This window comes from Helianthus annuus, chromosome 16 (assembly GCF_002127325.2).
Source record: "Helianthus annuus cultivar XRQ/B chromosome 16, HanXRQr2.0-SUNRISE, whole genome shotgun sequence".
NCBI lineage: Eukaryota > Viridiplantae > Streptophyta > Magnoliopsida > Asterales > Asteraceae > Helianthus > Helianthus annuus.
The window spans coordinates 45,985,022-45,998,570 of record NC_035448.2 but is presented as its reverse complement, the minus strand read 5'-3'; the positions used below and the strand labels follow the sequence as shown (position 1 = coordinate 45,998,570).

Here is a 13,549-nt window from a genome sequence, read left to right as displayed (position 1 = left end):
GTCACGATACTATTTGGGTAATAGAAGACGGGTTAACGAAATCGGCACATTTCTTGCCAATCAGAGAGAAAGATAACACGAGCAAATTAGCTGAGATATACATGAGAGAGATCGTTGCACGTCATGGAGTGCCTCTCTCAATCATCTCTGATCGAGACGGAAGGTTTGTGTCAAGGATTTGGCAGTCCTTCCAAGAAGCATTCGGATCTCAGTTGAATCTAAGTACAGCTTTTCACCCACAAACCGATGGACAGAGTGAACGAACGATCCAGACATTAGAAGACATGCTGCGAGCTTGCTTTATGGATTTAGGTGGAAGTTGGGATACTCACCTACCATTGGTCGAATTTTCATACAATAACAGTTATCACGCAAGTATTCAAGCCGCGCCGTTCGAAGCACTATACGGACGCAAATGTCGATCACCAATTTGTTGGCCTGACGTAGGTGATAGACAACTAGTTGGTCCAGAAGTGGTCCAGGAAACCCCAGATAAGATTGCACAGATCCGAGAACGCATCAAGGCGGCTCGTGATCGTCAAAAGTGTTATGCAGATAGAAGAAGGAAACCTCTGGAGTTTGAGGTAGGAGACATGGTATTATTGAATGTATCACCCTGGAAGGGTGTGGCACGCTTCGGGAAGCGTGGAAAGTTAAATCAGCGATATATTGGTCCATTCAAGATTCTAGAGAGAATTGGTTTAGTAGCATACACGCTAGACTTACCTGCCGAACTTAATGGTGTTCACGATACATTCCATGTATCAAACTTGAAGAAGAGTCCGACGCAAGAAACTGTTGTCATTCCCGCAGACGAGATTCATATAGACGACACGCTCCACTTTGTCGAAGAACCCGTTGAGGTTACGGATTGGAAGATAAACAGAACGCGCAAGAGTAGTGTCAAGCTTGTCAAAGTTCGTTGGAATGCCAGACATGGTCCAGAATACACCTGGGAACGTGAGGATCGAGTGAAAGAAAAGTACCCCCATTTATTTCCTAAGACCCCTGCAACCAGAAGCAGAACTTAAAATTTCGGGACGAAATTTTCTTAACGGGGGGAGAATGTGATAACCCTCACAAAATCAGGTATCCGTACAAATTAATTAATATTTAATTAGTGCTTAATTACTGTGCTTGATTGCAATTACGAATAAACTGCTTTCTGTTTTCTGATAGATACATATCCATGCATCATACTTTATTACTGTCACTTCATTTATTACACACAAAACATTAGTGACAAACTTGATGCACGAAAGCACAGTTAGCACAGTGAGCGGATAACCCAGTAAACATGCTGACATTGCCAGCACTAGACAGACATTGTTTCTGAGGCCAGTATGAGCCGGGAATAGATTACTACACTAGTATGGAGTGTAGGGAGGTGAGGACCATAGAACAGTGTCACTAGGTGATAGTTATAGTGACTGGAAGTGCCTAAAACATGCTTTAATTACAAAATTCTGCACTTTATACAAAAATTCAGCATTTAACATAACTAGTAAAATGCAAAAACTGGGTAAAATAATACTAGACACTTTCCAAAGTGTTGGTAATCTATTGTGTCACTAAAAACACTATAAAAGATACTTTATAGCTTTACTTAGCACTTTAACGGATCAATATCCAACCGAACAACCGGACTTTACCCGGAACATAAAAATATTGCCAATGACCTTGTTTTTACTTTTCTGAGCTAGTTAGGGTCCCCAAACACCCTAACACCCCTTATATTAAATAACACACTTAAATATCCTAACTAAACCTTTAGATTCCAACAAGTTTATAACTTTACCATTACACCACCCAACCCTTACCCCCCCCCTCTCTAGTCGACGGTCACCTAAGGGTGACCCCCACATCCATTTCCTTGATTATTTTATTGGCTCATGTTTGGTATCTAGACAACACACTACACATTGGACATTAGTGAAATTGGATTATAAGTATGCATGATAGTTCCCCATTCTCTTTCATTCCACACAACAAGCAACAACATCTTCTCTCCCTCTACACCACACTCACGGCCGCCCCCACTCCACCACACCACCACCACCACTTCCAAATCTTGTTCAACCATTTCTTACATACTCAAAGGTGCAAGGTGACATACAAACAAGCCCGGTGCTTTCGAAAGTTCAAGAACCGCTCTAGATTCCTTTTATCCACCACATTTACATTTTGTTTCTTCCCTAGCCTTAAGCTAGTAGTAAGTGTTTCTAATCATCATCTTGATCTTGTTTATGGTGGTTAATAGGTGATTTAATGGTTTAAAATTAAGAACACTAAAGAACTTGCATTAAAGTCTTGAACATAAGTGATTAATGGTGGATAAAGAGAAGATATGTATGTAAATCTTGTGAATCTTGTATGGTTGTGATTATTTGATGTTATTTGTTACTAAAAGTAGGATGGATCATCATCAAGACATACTAGATCATGTTCAAGAACATGAACTAGTAGTATGGTAGTGTTAGAAATGTGAAAGATGATGAAACCATCCACCATGGACTTGAAACTTGAATAAACATAATTTTTCTTGTAAAATGAAGTTGTAAACTTGTGGATCTAAAGATCTACAAGTGGTTTTTGGGAAGAACCAAGCGGAAAATACTATTTTTGTTAAAATCTGAATATTTCATGAACTAGAAGCAAACTTGGTAAATAAACAAGCGTATGAACACTTATGTAACAAGAAATTTAGCAAAGAAGCGTTTTTGTAAACCTTGACTAGAAGTTGTTAAACTTCAAATTCTTTAAAAATGAAGTTTATAAGAAACTAAACATGTTTTTTGAGATAGCAAAACCCACTAAATGTGTCGGTGATTTACTACAAATTTTAACAAAACCTTCAAGTTCATGAGTTTATGGTTTGTTCATATTTTTGTCAAGTTGATGGATAAATATTGTATATTGTTGATTGGTAAATTGATTGGTGATTTTTACAAAAAGAAAATGATATGCTAAAAGCATGGACACCTCTAGTTACAGAGGAAACTCTGGCGAAATTTTTCCAGAAATATAGCACTTAGAAAATATTTTTCTAGTAAATGGTTACAAATATATTTTTAACTTGTTTTCAAAATATAAACTTTGCCATGATTTTTATTACAAAAATAACCAAGTACCGGAGGTGGATTTTCGTAAATAAAACTTGTTAAATATATATTTAGAATATATTCTATAATAAGACGCTTGTGTGATTATGTGATTATTTTGTGAACTGGGTATATATTATTTTTAGGATAAAAATTATATAACTTGAAATATCATGAAATTACGACTTCCAAAACAATGTAAACGCGCTCACAAAAATAAATATTTAAGTTATACAAGTATCGTAATACAACGCGAACCTTAAAAACATAACTTATGTATTTTTCGAAAAAATACTCTATTTAGTATATTTTTGGTGGAAATATTATCTTGGAAAAACTTATGGAATAAAATATATATATTTTGGGATTAGAACATTTTAGACAAAGTGATTAAAAATATATTTTTCAAGTGAGACTTAAAAATATATTTTCGGAACTATAAAACACACATGTATTAATACCCCCATCTTTGGGAAGGAATATACTTATTGAATAATTAAGAAGTGTGAATACGAAATAGTTGTCTAACTATTTCCCAAAAACGTTAAACCTTAAGTCAAGGCATGACCATCCGTCTAATAGAAGTTAGTACGTGTAGGTCGTCACGCAGCAGGTTGATTTGGGACCGACTATTTGGAGATGCACTTCTGTGAGTTCATGTCCCCTTTTCTCTTTACTGTTTTTAGTTTTATACTTCGGGGGTGAAATACATGCGACAACTATTACAACTTTTATTACATGGTATAGTTAGCGTAGTGAGGGTTTTTACTACAACTAGATCATGTGAGGGGTGGGTATAATGCTCGAGGCCATTAATCCTCTTTGTTAGGACCGAGGGACACAAGAGTGATAGATCTATTTGGGTGTAGCGAGCCCACACCCGTGAGGCCGGGGAGGCCCATAGAGGTGACTGTGTCTTACAGCCGGAAGCCCGGTACAAATCTGCTAGGTTTGAGTTTCTCTGCACTTTCTCACACATACCAGTGGATTTGCAACCCATTGGTGATCTCTTTTTCCTTATTGCTACATACCAGGGACTTTTTACATACTTCAAAGGTTTATTCATGCTCACTTTTACATGAACTCGCTCAACTTTTTGTTGATTTTTCAAATTACATGTATTTCAGGGAATTAGGGATCTGGCAAGGTATGCTATGTCATCAAGCTGCGTAGGAGAGATGATGTCATCCAAGTTTAGGGGTTGTGACTTTTGCCTGGACGAGTCACAAGTCTTAAACTGTGTTTATTTCATGTTTTATGATTGTGTCGTATGAACAATGTTTTTATTATGTTGTGTTGTATTTTCGTTGCATGTGTCAACTCATGAAAACAATGTTGTCGTATTTTATTTTTAAAACTTGAATCAATGGATGATCATCATGGTTTTACTTTCATATAGCTTTGTTGTGATTAAGCTATGGTATTAAGAAGTCACACCATTCAAGGACTAATCAACCTTTGAAGAAAGCACTGATTCTTAACATCAGTGCTTATGATACAACAGTGGATACTGCATCAGTGGTTTATGTATCTATTGTAATCAGTGTTTATATAGAACAGTGCTTAGAGTTTGTTAGGAGGTTAGATGTCACTTTCATGGTGACGTCAGCAAAGATGCTCAGTGGTTTCGTTTGTACTATAAATAGAACAGTACTTTGTACTGTTCCGTTAGCTCTTTTTTCATAAGTCATCTTGTATGAACAAATCACTGAGCTCAGGCTGAGGGGGAGTCTAGTGCATGCATGCATAAGTTGAATCTTGTAATAGATACAATCATTTGACTTAATTAAATCATGTTTGCTTATAGCTATTCTTCCATGATTGTGTGATCAAAGTTATTTCCATTTCCGTTGCACTTCAATTCTCTGTTTCATCTTTCATTTCTATTAAACAACACAATCTAACAAACTCAGATCCTAACAGAAAACGTAAAAGAGGGGACTATGTACTCACTTGGATTGCGTATATGTCTTGTTCAATGATTAAGCAAAGCTCAATGGTTCAAGAGTTTCCTAATATGTCGGATATCTATGTGTTAGCGTATAATGAGACTTTAAACAGAGGATTGGATAGAATGAGATCTATAAACCAAAATAGTGTTGGGTCTCGTATAACATGGTTTAATAAGCCTTACATTCTGATTAGAAAGAGTTTCTAAGTGCTTTGACCCGTTACGACTTGTTAAAGTGGCTTACGCCACTTTAACAGGTCGTAAGCGTAACTATGAGTTTGGATGGTTAAGCAAGTCCTATGACGAGTCTAATATGTCAAAACAGGTTTAATTATGTTGCAACATCATTCTAGATGTCAAAACAATGGTCTTATATGCTTAAACTATTTTATGCACCAAAAGGGCGTTTTCGGCATTTTAAAAGTACATAAAATCGACTCATTGTATAACTAACCAAACTATATGACCATAAGGTATAACCTTAGAGGGTTATTCCCTATATTACTATGGGCATAAAAATGCACTTGGTCGAATCCTAAGATTGACCAAACAGGTCAGATTCGAAAGTCAAAGCGGTCGTCAAACCGCTCAACTTACGACTAAGAAATAAGCACTAAACTATAAATGACGAGTTAGACATGTTTGAACATGTCTAATAATGTTATAAAACTAACTTGGTGTCAAAACTTTAAGTTTTAATACCCGAATTTCGTCGTAAAATGCACTTTTGTGCATTTTTTACTTTTAACTCATAAAACTTTGTCTCGTCATTTCGCCTACTAAACATTGTAATCAGAAGGTGTAATCTCAAGGGATTAAACGTTGCAAAGTTCAATTTGAACTTTAACTTGACCAAAATGGTCAGAATCGAAAGTCAAACAGAAAGTTAAACTATTTGACTTTTGGCTCATAAATAGCCAAAATAATGAAAGAACTATGGAGAGTACTTACTTATGTTGAAGAACACTTTCAGAACTTAGTTAGGAGGCTTCCAATCAGCTGGAAACAAGCTCCAAGGTAGAGAGAGAAATTTTGAAAGGTGCAAGTTGAAATGAACAACTTGATCACCTATTTATAGTTATCAAGAGGCCACTAACTCATGACAAGTGCCCATCCAGGTGTTAGGGCAATGCTTAGTGTCCTTCCAGGTGTCCAAATGAGAAGAAAAGTGGTAGAATTAGCGACTTGGGGGCCAAGAAATGCAGTTGAATTGCCAGCTGCCAGTTCTGCTAAACTGGGTGGTCCTTACGGATCGTATGGAAGTTTGGCTTATGGTCTGTAAGCCTTGTGAAAAACAAAAGTTTCACATTTTGGCAGTTTCAGCCGCTGGACTTGTATTATCGCATTTTATCATTTTTAACCCCTTTTAACCTAACATTTAGGTTAGATAAAGGTGTTAAGGCATGTGTGACTAGGAGTTTTGTTCCGGAAATGTTACGAATATCGTTTCGCTCAATCATTCGATTACGTATTTCGTAAATAAAATATAACATTTTATTGAATATGAAAATGATCGGAATTGTACAATGATTGAAAATGTGCAAATGTTACAATATAAATTAAATAACTCCACCAACTTAAAGCTTTTAATCAATTGAATTACTACCACCAACCAATTATTAAATAATTTCAGTAGCTTTGTAGCAGTTTTGTTTTAATTTCAATAGCTTTGTAGTAGTTTTCATTTAATTACACTTCATTTAATGTTGAAATCAACTTTTTATTCTTGAACGGTAATTCTAACATTTTATTCAAACCCAAAAAAATAGATGTTGTATACACACAGAAAACATATAATTTCATCATCTATCAACAAAATTCTATCCCAAAAAAATAGATGGATCTTGTAAAACTTGAAGAACTAATGTCAGATGATATTGAAATAATTGTGCAACAATTTTTGGAGCTCCACAGTGATGAGGCCATCAGTTCTTCTCGACAAAAGGTGAAATGCAAGTACATTGAAAGGTCTCGTGAAGATGGTGACAATCGTATATGGAACAATTATTTTGCTCCCAATCCAGTGTTCCCCGAGCATTTCTTTAGAAGACGATTTCGGATGAGCATTCGTCTGTTTAATCGAATTGTTGAGAGGTTAAAAGAACATAATAAGTGGTTTTCACAGAGATTTGACGCAATAGGTAGAAAGGGTTTTTCACTTCAACAAAAATGCACATCAGTTATTCGTCAGTTGGCATACGGCGTAGCAGCTGATGAAATTGATGAATATGTACGCATTGGTGAGTCTACCGCTATCCTTTGTTTACAAAAGTTTTGTAGTTCAATTATTGAAATATTTGGAGAAGAATGCCTTAGATAACCAAATGAAACTGACGTTTTATAGTTCAATCAAGGTAGTGCTGATAAAAACCCAAACTTACCACTTCCAAACTTTGGGTTTCCACAAAAACAACTAAGCCAACCATTACTAAATTTTGGTTTTCAACAGTTTGACAAAAAATCTGGAGTGTTTAAACAACAAATGATGTTTCAGCAGTTCTGATAACAAATGATGTTTCAGCAGTTACAACAACAAATGCAGCAACAATAACAACGCCAGAGTCCTACTATTCCAAGCACCGAAACATCATTTGTGGAGCCTCAAATCTTTAGTGTTGAGGCTACTCCATCCACCCAAAAGAAAACGGCATAAAACAAAAACAAAAAAAAAACACGAAAATTGTGGAATCATCTTCTGAAGTGAGATGCATCAAATGGACCTTGGAAGAAGAGGTTTTGCTTGCCAAGGCCTACATGCACGTTTCTGAAGACTTAGTCTTTGGAAATGGTCAAAGGGTGGGTGTATTTTGGGGACGAGTTTTAGAAATTTACTTGAAAAGCCCTCAAGTTTCCCAAGAGAGGACCGCCCATAACTTGAGGTCACATTGGCACATGTTTAAAAGCAAGGTGAACAGGTTCAACGACCTGTACATACACAACAAAAACAATACAAAGAGTGGTATGTCGGATGAAATGTTGTTGTGGGCAGTTAGAGAAGAATATGTAGCTGATAGAAAGAGTAACTGTAACAACTGCCACTAAAATCCATAACTAGGACGATAATTAGTCAACAAGAAAACCCTAATTGAGACACCCAAGTAATTCTGCACTAACCCTAAAATTTTCATAACAATCGGAATCAGGATCAGGGCCCCTAAAACTCAGGGGGGTTAAACCTTAGTGGATGTTTATCCTCTAAATTTGCTGTAGAAACAAAATTTGTTCGTTTAACTTACTCAGCAAGGTTACTTGGACACGAAGCAACCTAGGCTAGAAAATAGACCCGTCGCGCCACGCGACGGGTACACCCGTCTCTCTCGCGTGGCGCGAGGGAGTGCATTTTTCAGATATAAATAGATGGGATTGGCACTTGAAGTTCGGTGTTCATTCGACGTCCCAACTCTCAATACTCTCTGAGTTATAATCGAAACAATTCACAACACACACAATTCACGAAGTGCTGCCGCAATCAGGGTAATAACTCGATCGCTATTACGATTCAACGTCCGATCGATTATAACTATCCAACGATTGTCCGAGTGCTGCTCAAATTGAGCTTGTACTTTGATTATTCATCGTGATTTCGACTTGAATATTTGAGTGCTGTTCGAATTCGGACTATGCTCTGTTATTCGTTGTGAATCCGATTGAATTATTAAGTATTGCACTTGTTAATCATTGTGAGGGTTTGATCTCGTGAATTGACGTAACTGCTGAATTAGTTACTAACCTATTGTGTGTGCATTATTATTAAACTAGGTTAAATCAAGGCTAATCAGTAGGCTTATACCTTGCCCGCTAAATCTGCAATGTGAGTCATTCTCTTTTTATCAACTGTTTTACAATACTCCAAATTATTTTCAAAGTGTTATAATTACAGGGATTAAGTCGTGGTTATCTTAACCGCTGGTTAGTGGGGTATTGTGCACATTACTAATTTCTCACGGTTAGGCAATAAGCCCTAACATGGGTTAGGCTAATAAGACCTAACAGTGACAAAACGTCACTAATTGGGTGACTGGACCCAATAGTGGTATGACCATCGTCACACGGGTGGCAAGACCAGATATTAATTAAGATACTGCCATAGTGACCTACTGAATTAAATACATGTGCTACGGAGCACTATCAAGCTTGAAGTGGTGGCTCAAATAAAATAAATAAACATGTTTGTAAAATAATGAAATTATGATATTTACGGGGTTATCCCGAAATGTAAATAAATAATACTCGGGCAAATTTTCTAAGTTTAAAACGATCCTGTTAAGACTTCCGCTATAAAAATAAATACCACGGGATTTTCTGTCCCGCGGCTCCCGAAACAGGTCAAACCGGGTCGGGGGCCGTGACAGAAAAAGGTGGTATCAGAGCCACTGATCAAGCCACTGATTTAAGCCTATTAAGTATTTAGAAAATACTTAAATTTTATTAATTACTATTCTGTGATTATGTGTTTCATTATCTGATTAATTGCATATAGCATGGAACAAATTTTATATAGCAAATAAATTAAACTAAAACTTTAGTGTCTTTACAAGTTTAGAAGCCTTATTTCAGTAAATAAATAAATTTTTAAACCTAGGATGCTTTAAAATTCTAGTTGTTCGGATAATTACACACGCATTTCTATCAAAATTATTACAAATTCTGATCTAGTAATTGTGCGTGTATTTTTAAACAGCATGAGTAATTTGTCTGATACCCTTCAGAATTTAAATCTCTATCCAGTAAGAGTAGAAGTTTCCAGAGATTTCAATAGGTATATACCAAACATGGAGGAACCTATAGAATTTAATGCTTTACCTCTTGAGCCTAAGAAAACGAAAATTGAAGAAAGTTCTAGGCAAATTAAGGGGTTACCATCTCAAGAAGAATTAGATCTTACAATAACAGACTATAGTATTATCAAGACTATTAATGAAACACCACTATCAATAAACTTAGAACCAGCTATTCCAAACCTTTCAGTACATTCGCGACCTTTCGACATAGACGAATGGTTGACTCATGAAATACAGTTATAGAACAATCCCTATAAGCTTTTTCCTCAGTTCGATCCAGAACTAAAATCCACCAATAAGTAACAAGAATATAGCTAGAATCCGCTACTTTGACTAAGAATTAATGAATATGGGGAATAAGATCTAAGAAATTGAGGAATAGATCTCCTAAGAGGAAACATTGTTATTAGAATATCATTTACCAAAGAATAGGAGACTTATGGAACAAGGATTGTGTAATAATAATAGTCAAAATCAGTCTGTAAAATTTTTACGAATAAAATTTTGTAAGGCATATTATTATTTCGAGAAATCAATAGTTTGGCTATATAAAACTATATAATAATTTTGTGTATACTTGTTATTTATTTGATACTAATACAATTATATATATATATACAATTAGTTATCCGATGGAAAACACTAATAATGAACCTGTTAACGAGGTCAATCAACCCGAGCAACAATCAGGGGAACAATATATGACTAGGCAGGATATAGAAAATATCATTGCTCAAGGGATAGCTAACACTATTCCAACAATGATAGCTCAAGGGATAGCCAACGCTATTCCAGCAATCGTTACTGCTGTTAAAAATCCAATAGAACCACGACAAATCATTCCTAGCAAACGTATTTCTGAAGATAACTTCAGTAATAGCGTAAATGGAGGCAATGATCATGTTAATCATGATAAGGAACTAGGACAAGCTCCGCTCCCTAAGAAAAAGAAAACCGCAACGCCTGGTTGCACTTATAAGGAGTTCCTTGCCTGCAAACCTATAGAATTCGCAGGTAATGAAGGGGCAACTGCGGTACTGCGGTGGTTAGAGAAAACCGAGGCAGTGATCAGAATAAGTAAATGTGTTGAGGAAGATAAGGTTATGTACGCTTCGCACCTTTTCAAGGAAGAAGCATTAGAATGGTGGAATACAGTATTACAAGCCAAAGGAAGTGACGTAGCCTATGCCATGGGATGGGAAGAATTTAAGCAATTAATAGAAAGGAAATTCTGTCCTGAATATGAAAAAGAGCAAATGGCAAATAAATTTTTAAGTCACCGAATGGTGGACGTAGATTGCCGAGGGTATACTTCAAAATTCTTTGAGTATGCCAGAATTGTACCTACTCTGGCTTCGCCAGAACCGGTACTTATCTCTCGCTATATCTGGGGTTTGATTAGTGAGATTCGTGACATTGTCAAAGCTGCGAGACCCCGCACGATTGACGATGCGGTAGAATTAGCTAACACTCTAACTGACGGATTGGTACGCACACGGGAAGAAAATAGGAGGAAGGATTTAGCCCAGAAAATTTCCCAAGAATTTCATATAGGTAATAGTAACAATTTCAAGAAAAGAGAAAACGGGCGATTTTCCACTATCCCATTTTGCAATACTTGCAAGGGAAAACATTTTGGAAAATGCAAAGGATGCTGCAATTACTGCAAAATTCCAGGACATCAAGAAGAAGACTGCAGGAAAAAGAAAGCAATAACTTGCTACAATTGTGGAGAACCCGGACACTTCAGAACAAGCTGTCCAAAATTAGGCAATCCAGCAAACGAAAAGACGAAACCTGCGGAAGGGACTACCAAGAAAAACGCAAGAGCTTTTCAATTAACTACTCAGGAAGCTGAACTAATTCCTGACATCATAGTTGGTACGTTTTAGTTCACAAACATTTATGCAAGTATTATTTGACTCTGGTGCAAACCAAGGTTTTATAAATACTTCATTCTGTCAAACTCTTAACCTATCATTAGTCAAACTTAGGCAAATCTTTACAGTCGAAATAGGCAAAAAGGAAAATATAGAACTCTCAGGTCATAGAATTTTTCGCCAATCTAATTTCTATGAAATTAGCCAAGTTTAATGTTGTGTTAGAAATAAACTGAGTAGTAACCAACCCTGCTCGAATTCTCCGTAATAAGAACTTTATAGAAAATCCAGGCACCCGCCGGAGAAGTATTTATGATTACAGGAAATAAACTACGTAAGGTCACATGATGAATCATGAAGGTATTCACTTAGATCCTGCTAAGATAGCAGCAAATCACTAAAATGGAAGATTTCGCAATCCCTAAATGGAAAATTAGGAATCTTGTAAATTTAGCCAGATACTATAGGAAGTTTATTAAGGATTCTCTTAGATAGATATATCCTTCACTAAGCTAAAACAGTTAATTCTAAATAAAGAACTTAAAAAAAAAGAAGCCTCTAGCATAAATTAACAAATATTCCAATCCTAGCCTTACCAGAAGGAACAGAAGATTTTAAAAAGTATACGATGATGCTTCAAAGCTAGAAATTGGATATATGGTAATGCAACACCAAAAGGTAATTGTGTATGCATCAAGGCAATTACAAAAGCACGAAGAAAGCCATACCACTTGTAAGCTTAAAAATTAGAAACCACAAGTTACCCTTAAGATTAGGAAACATTATCTAAGTAAGTTTACTATCCATATGGGTCATAAGAATTTAAGATATATATTGGAGCAAAGATTAAACATGAGGATAAGGAAATCCTCAGTAACTACACCTGTGATATTCAGTATCATGAAGAAAAGACTGAAGACGGTTAGAAGAATTATACAAATAATAAACAAGAGCCGTCGAAGTTCGAGTTGGAGACAAAATGCTATTGAAAGTATTTCCTTGGAAAGGAATTTAAGAAGCTAAGTCCAAGATACGTAGGACCATTTCCAGTAACGCAACGAATAGGACCAGTTACGTGTCATTTACGACTACCAGAAGAATTAACTGGAGTACATGATATGTTTCATGTATCCAAACTCCAGAAAAGTTTATCTGACAAATCCCTGGTAGTACCTCTTCAAGAGGTAGAGGTAAATAAAAAGCTGAATTTGTAGAGAAACCACTACAAATTGAAGATAGAAAGATCAAGTTTCTCAAAACCCAAACGACTAGTGCTAGTAAAAGTCAAATAGGAATCCAGGAAAGGACCAGAATACACTTGGGAACTGGAATCAAAGATGAAGCGAAAATACCCTCATCTATTTTAGTAAATCTCGAGGACGAGATTTTTCTTAAAGGTGGGGAGGATGTAACAACTGCCACTAAAATCCATAACTAGGACGATAATTAGTCAACAAGAAAACCCTAATTGAGACACCCAAGTAATTCTGCACTAACCCTAAAATTTTCATAACAATCGGAATCAGGATCAGGGCCCCTAAAACTCAGGGGGGTTAAACCTTAGTGGATGTTTATCCTCTAAATTTGCTGTAGAAACAAAATTTGTTCGTTTAACTTACTCAGCAAGGTTACTTGGACACGAAGCAACCTAGGCTAGAAAATAGACCCGTCGCGCCACGCGACGGGTACACCCGTCTCTCTCGCGTGGCGCGAGGGAGTGCATTTTTCAGATATAAATAGATAGGATTGGCACTCGAAGTTCGGTGTTCATTCGACGTCCCAACTCTCAATACACTCTGAGTTATAATCGAAACAATTCACAACACACACAATTCA

General features: G+C 36.3%; 1 protein-coding gene across 1 annotated transcript; it reads left to right on the top strand.

Annotated features, from left to right (window-relative positions):
• The first annotated feature begins 6,889 nt into the window (after positions 1–6,889).
• Positions 6,890–7,372, top strand: LOC110924295. Its single transcript, XM_022168320.1, has one exon. The coding sequence runs from the start codon at positions 6,890–6,892 to the stop codon at positions 7,370–7,372; it is 483 nt and encodes a 160-aa protein (XP_022024012.1).
• The last annotated feature ends 6,177 nt before the right edge of the window (positions 7,373–13,549 follow it).

Excerpts from the sequence above, each read along its gene's own strand:
- LOC110924295 (XM_022168320.1), top strand. The coding sequence starts at position 6,890 with ATGGATCTTGTAAAACTTGAAGAACTAATGTCAGATGATATTGAAATA.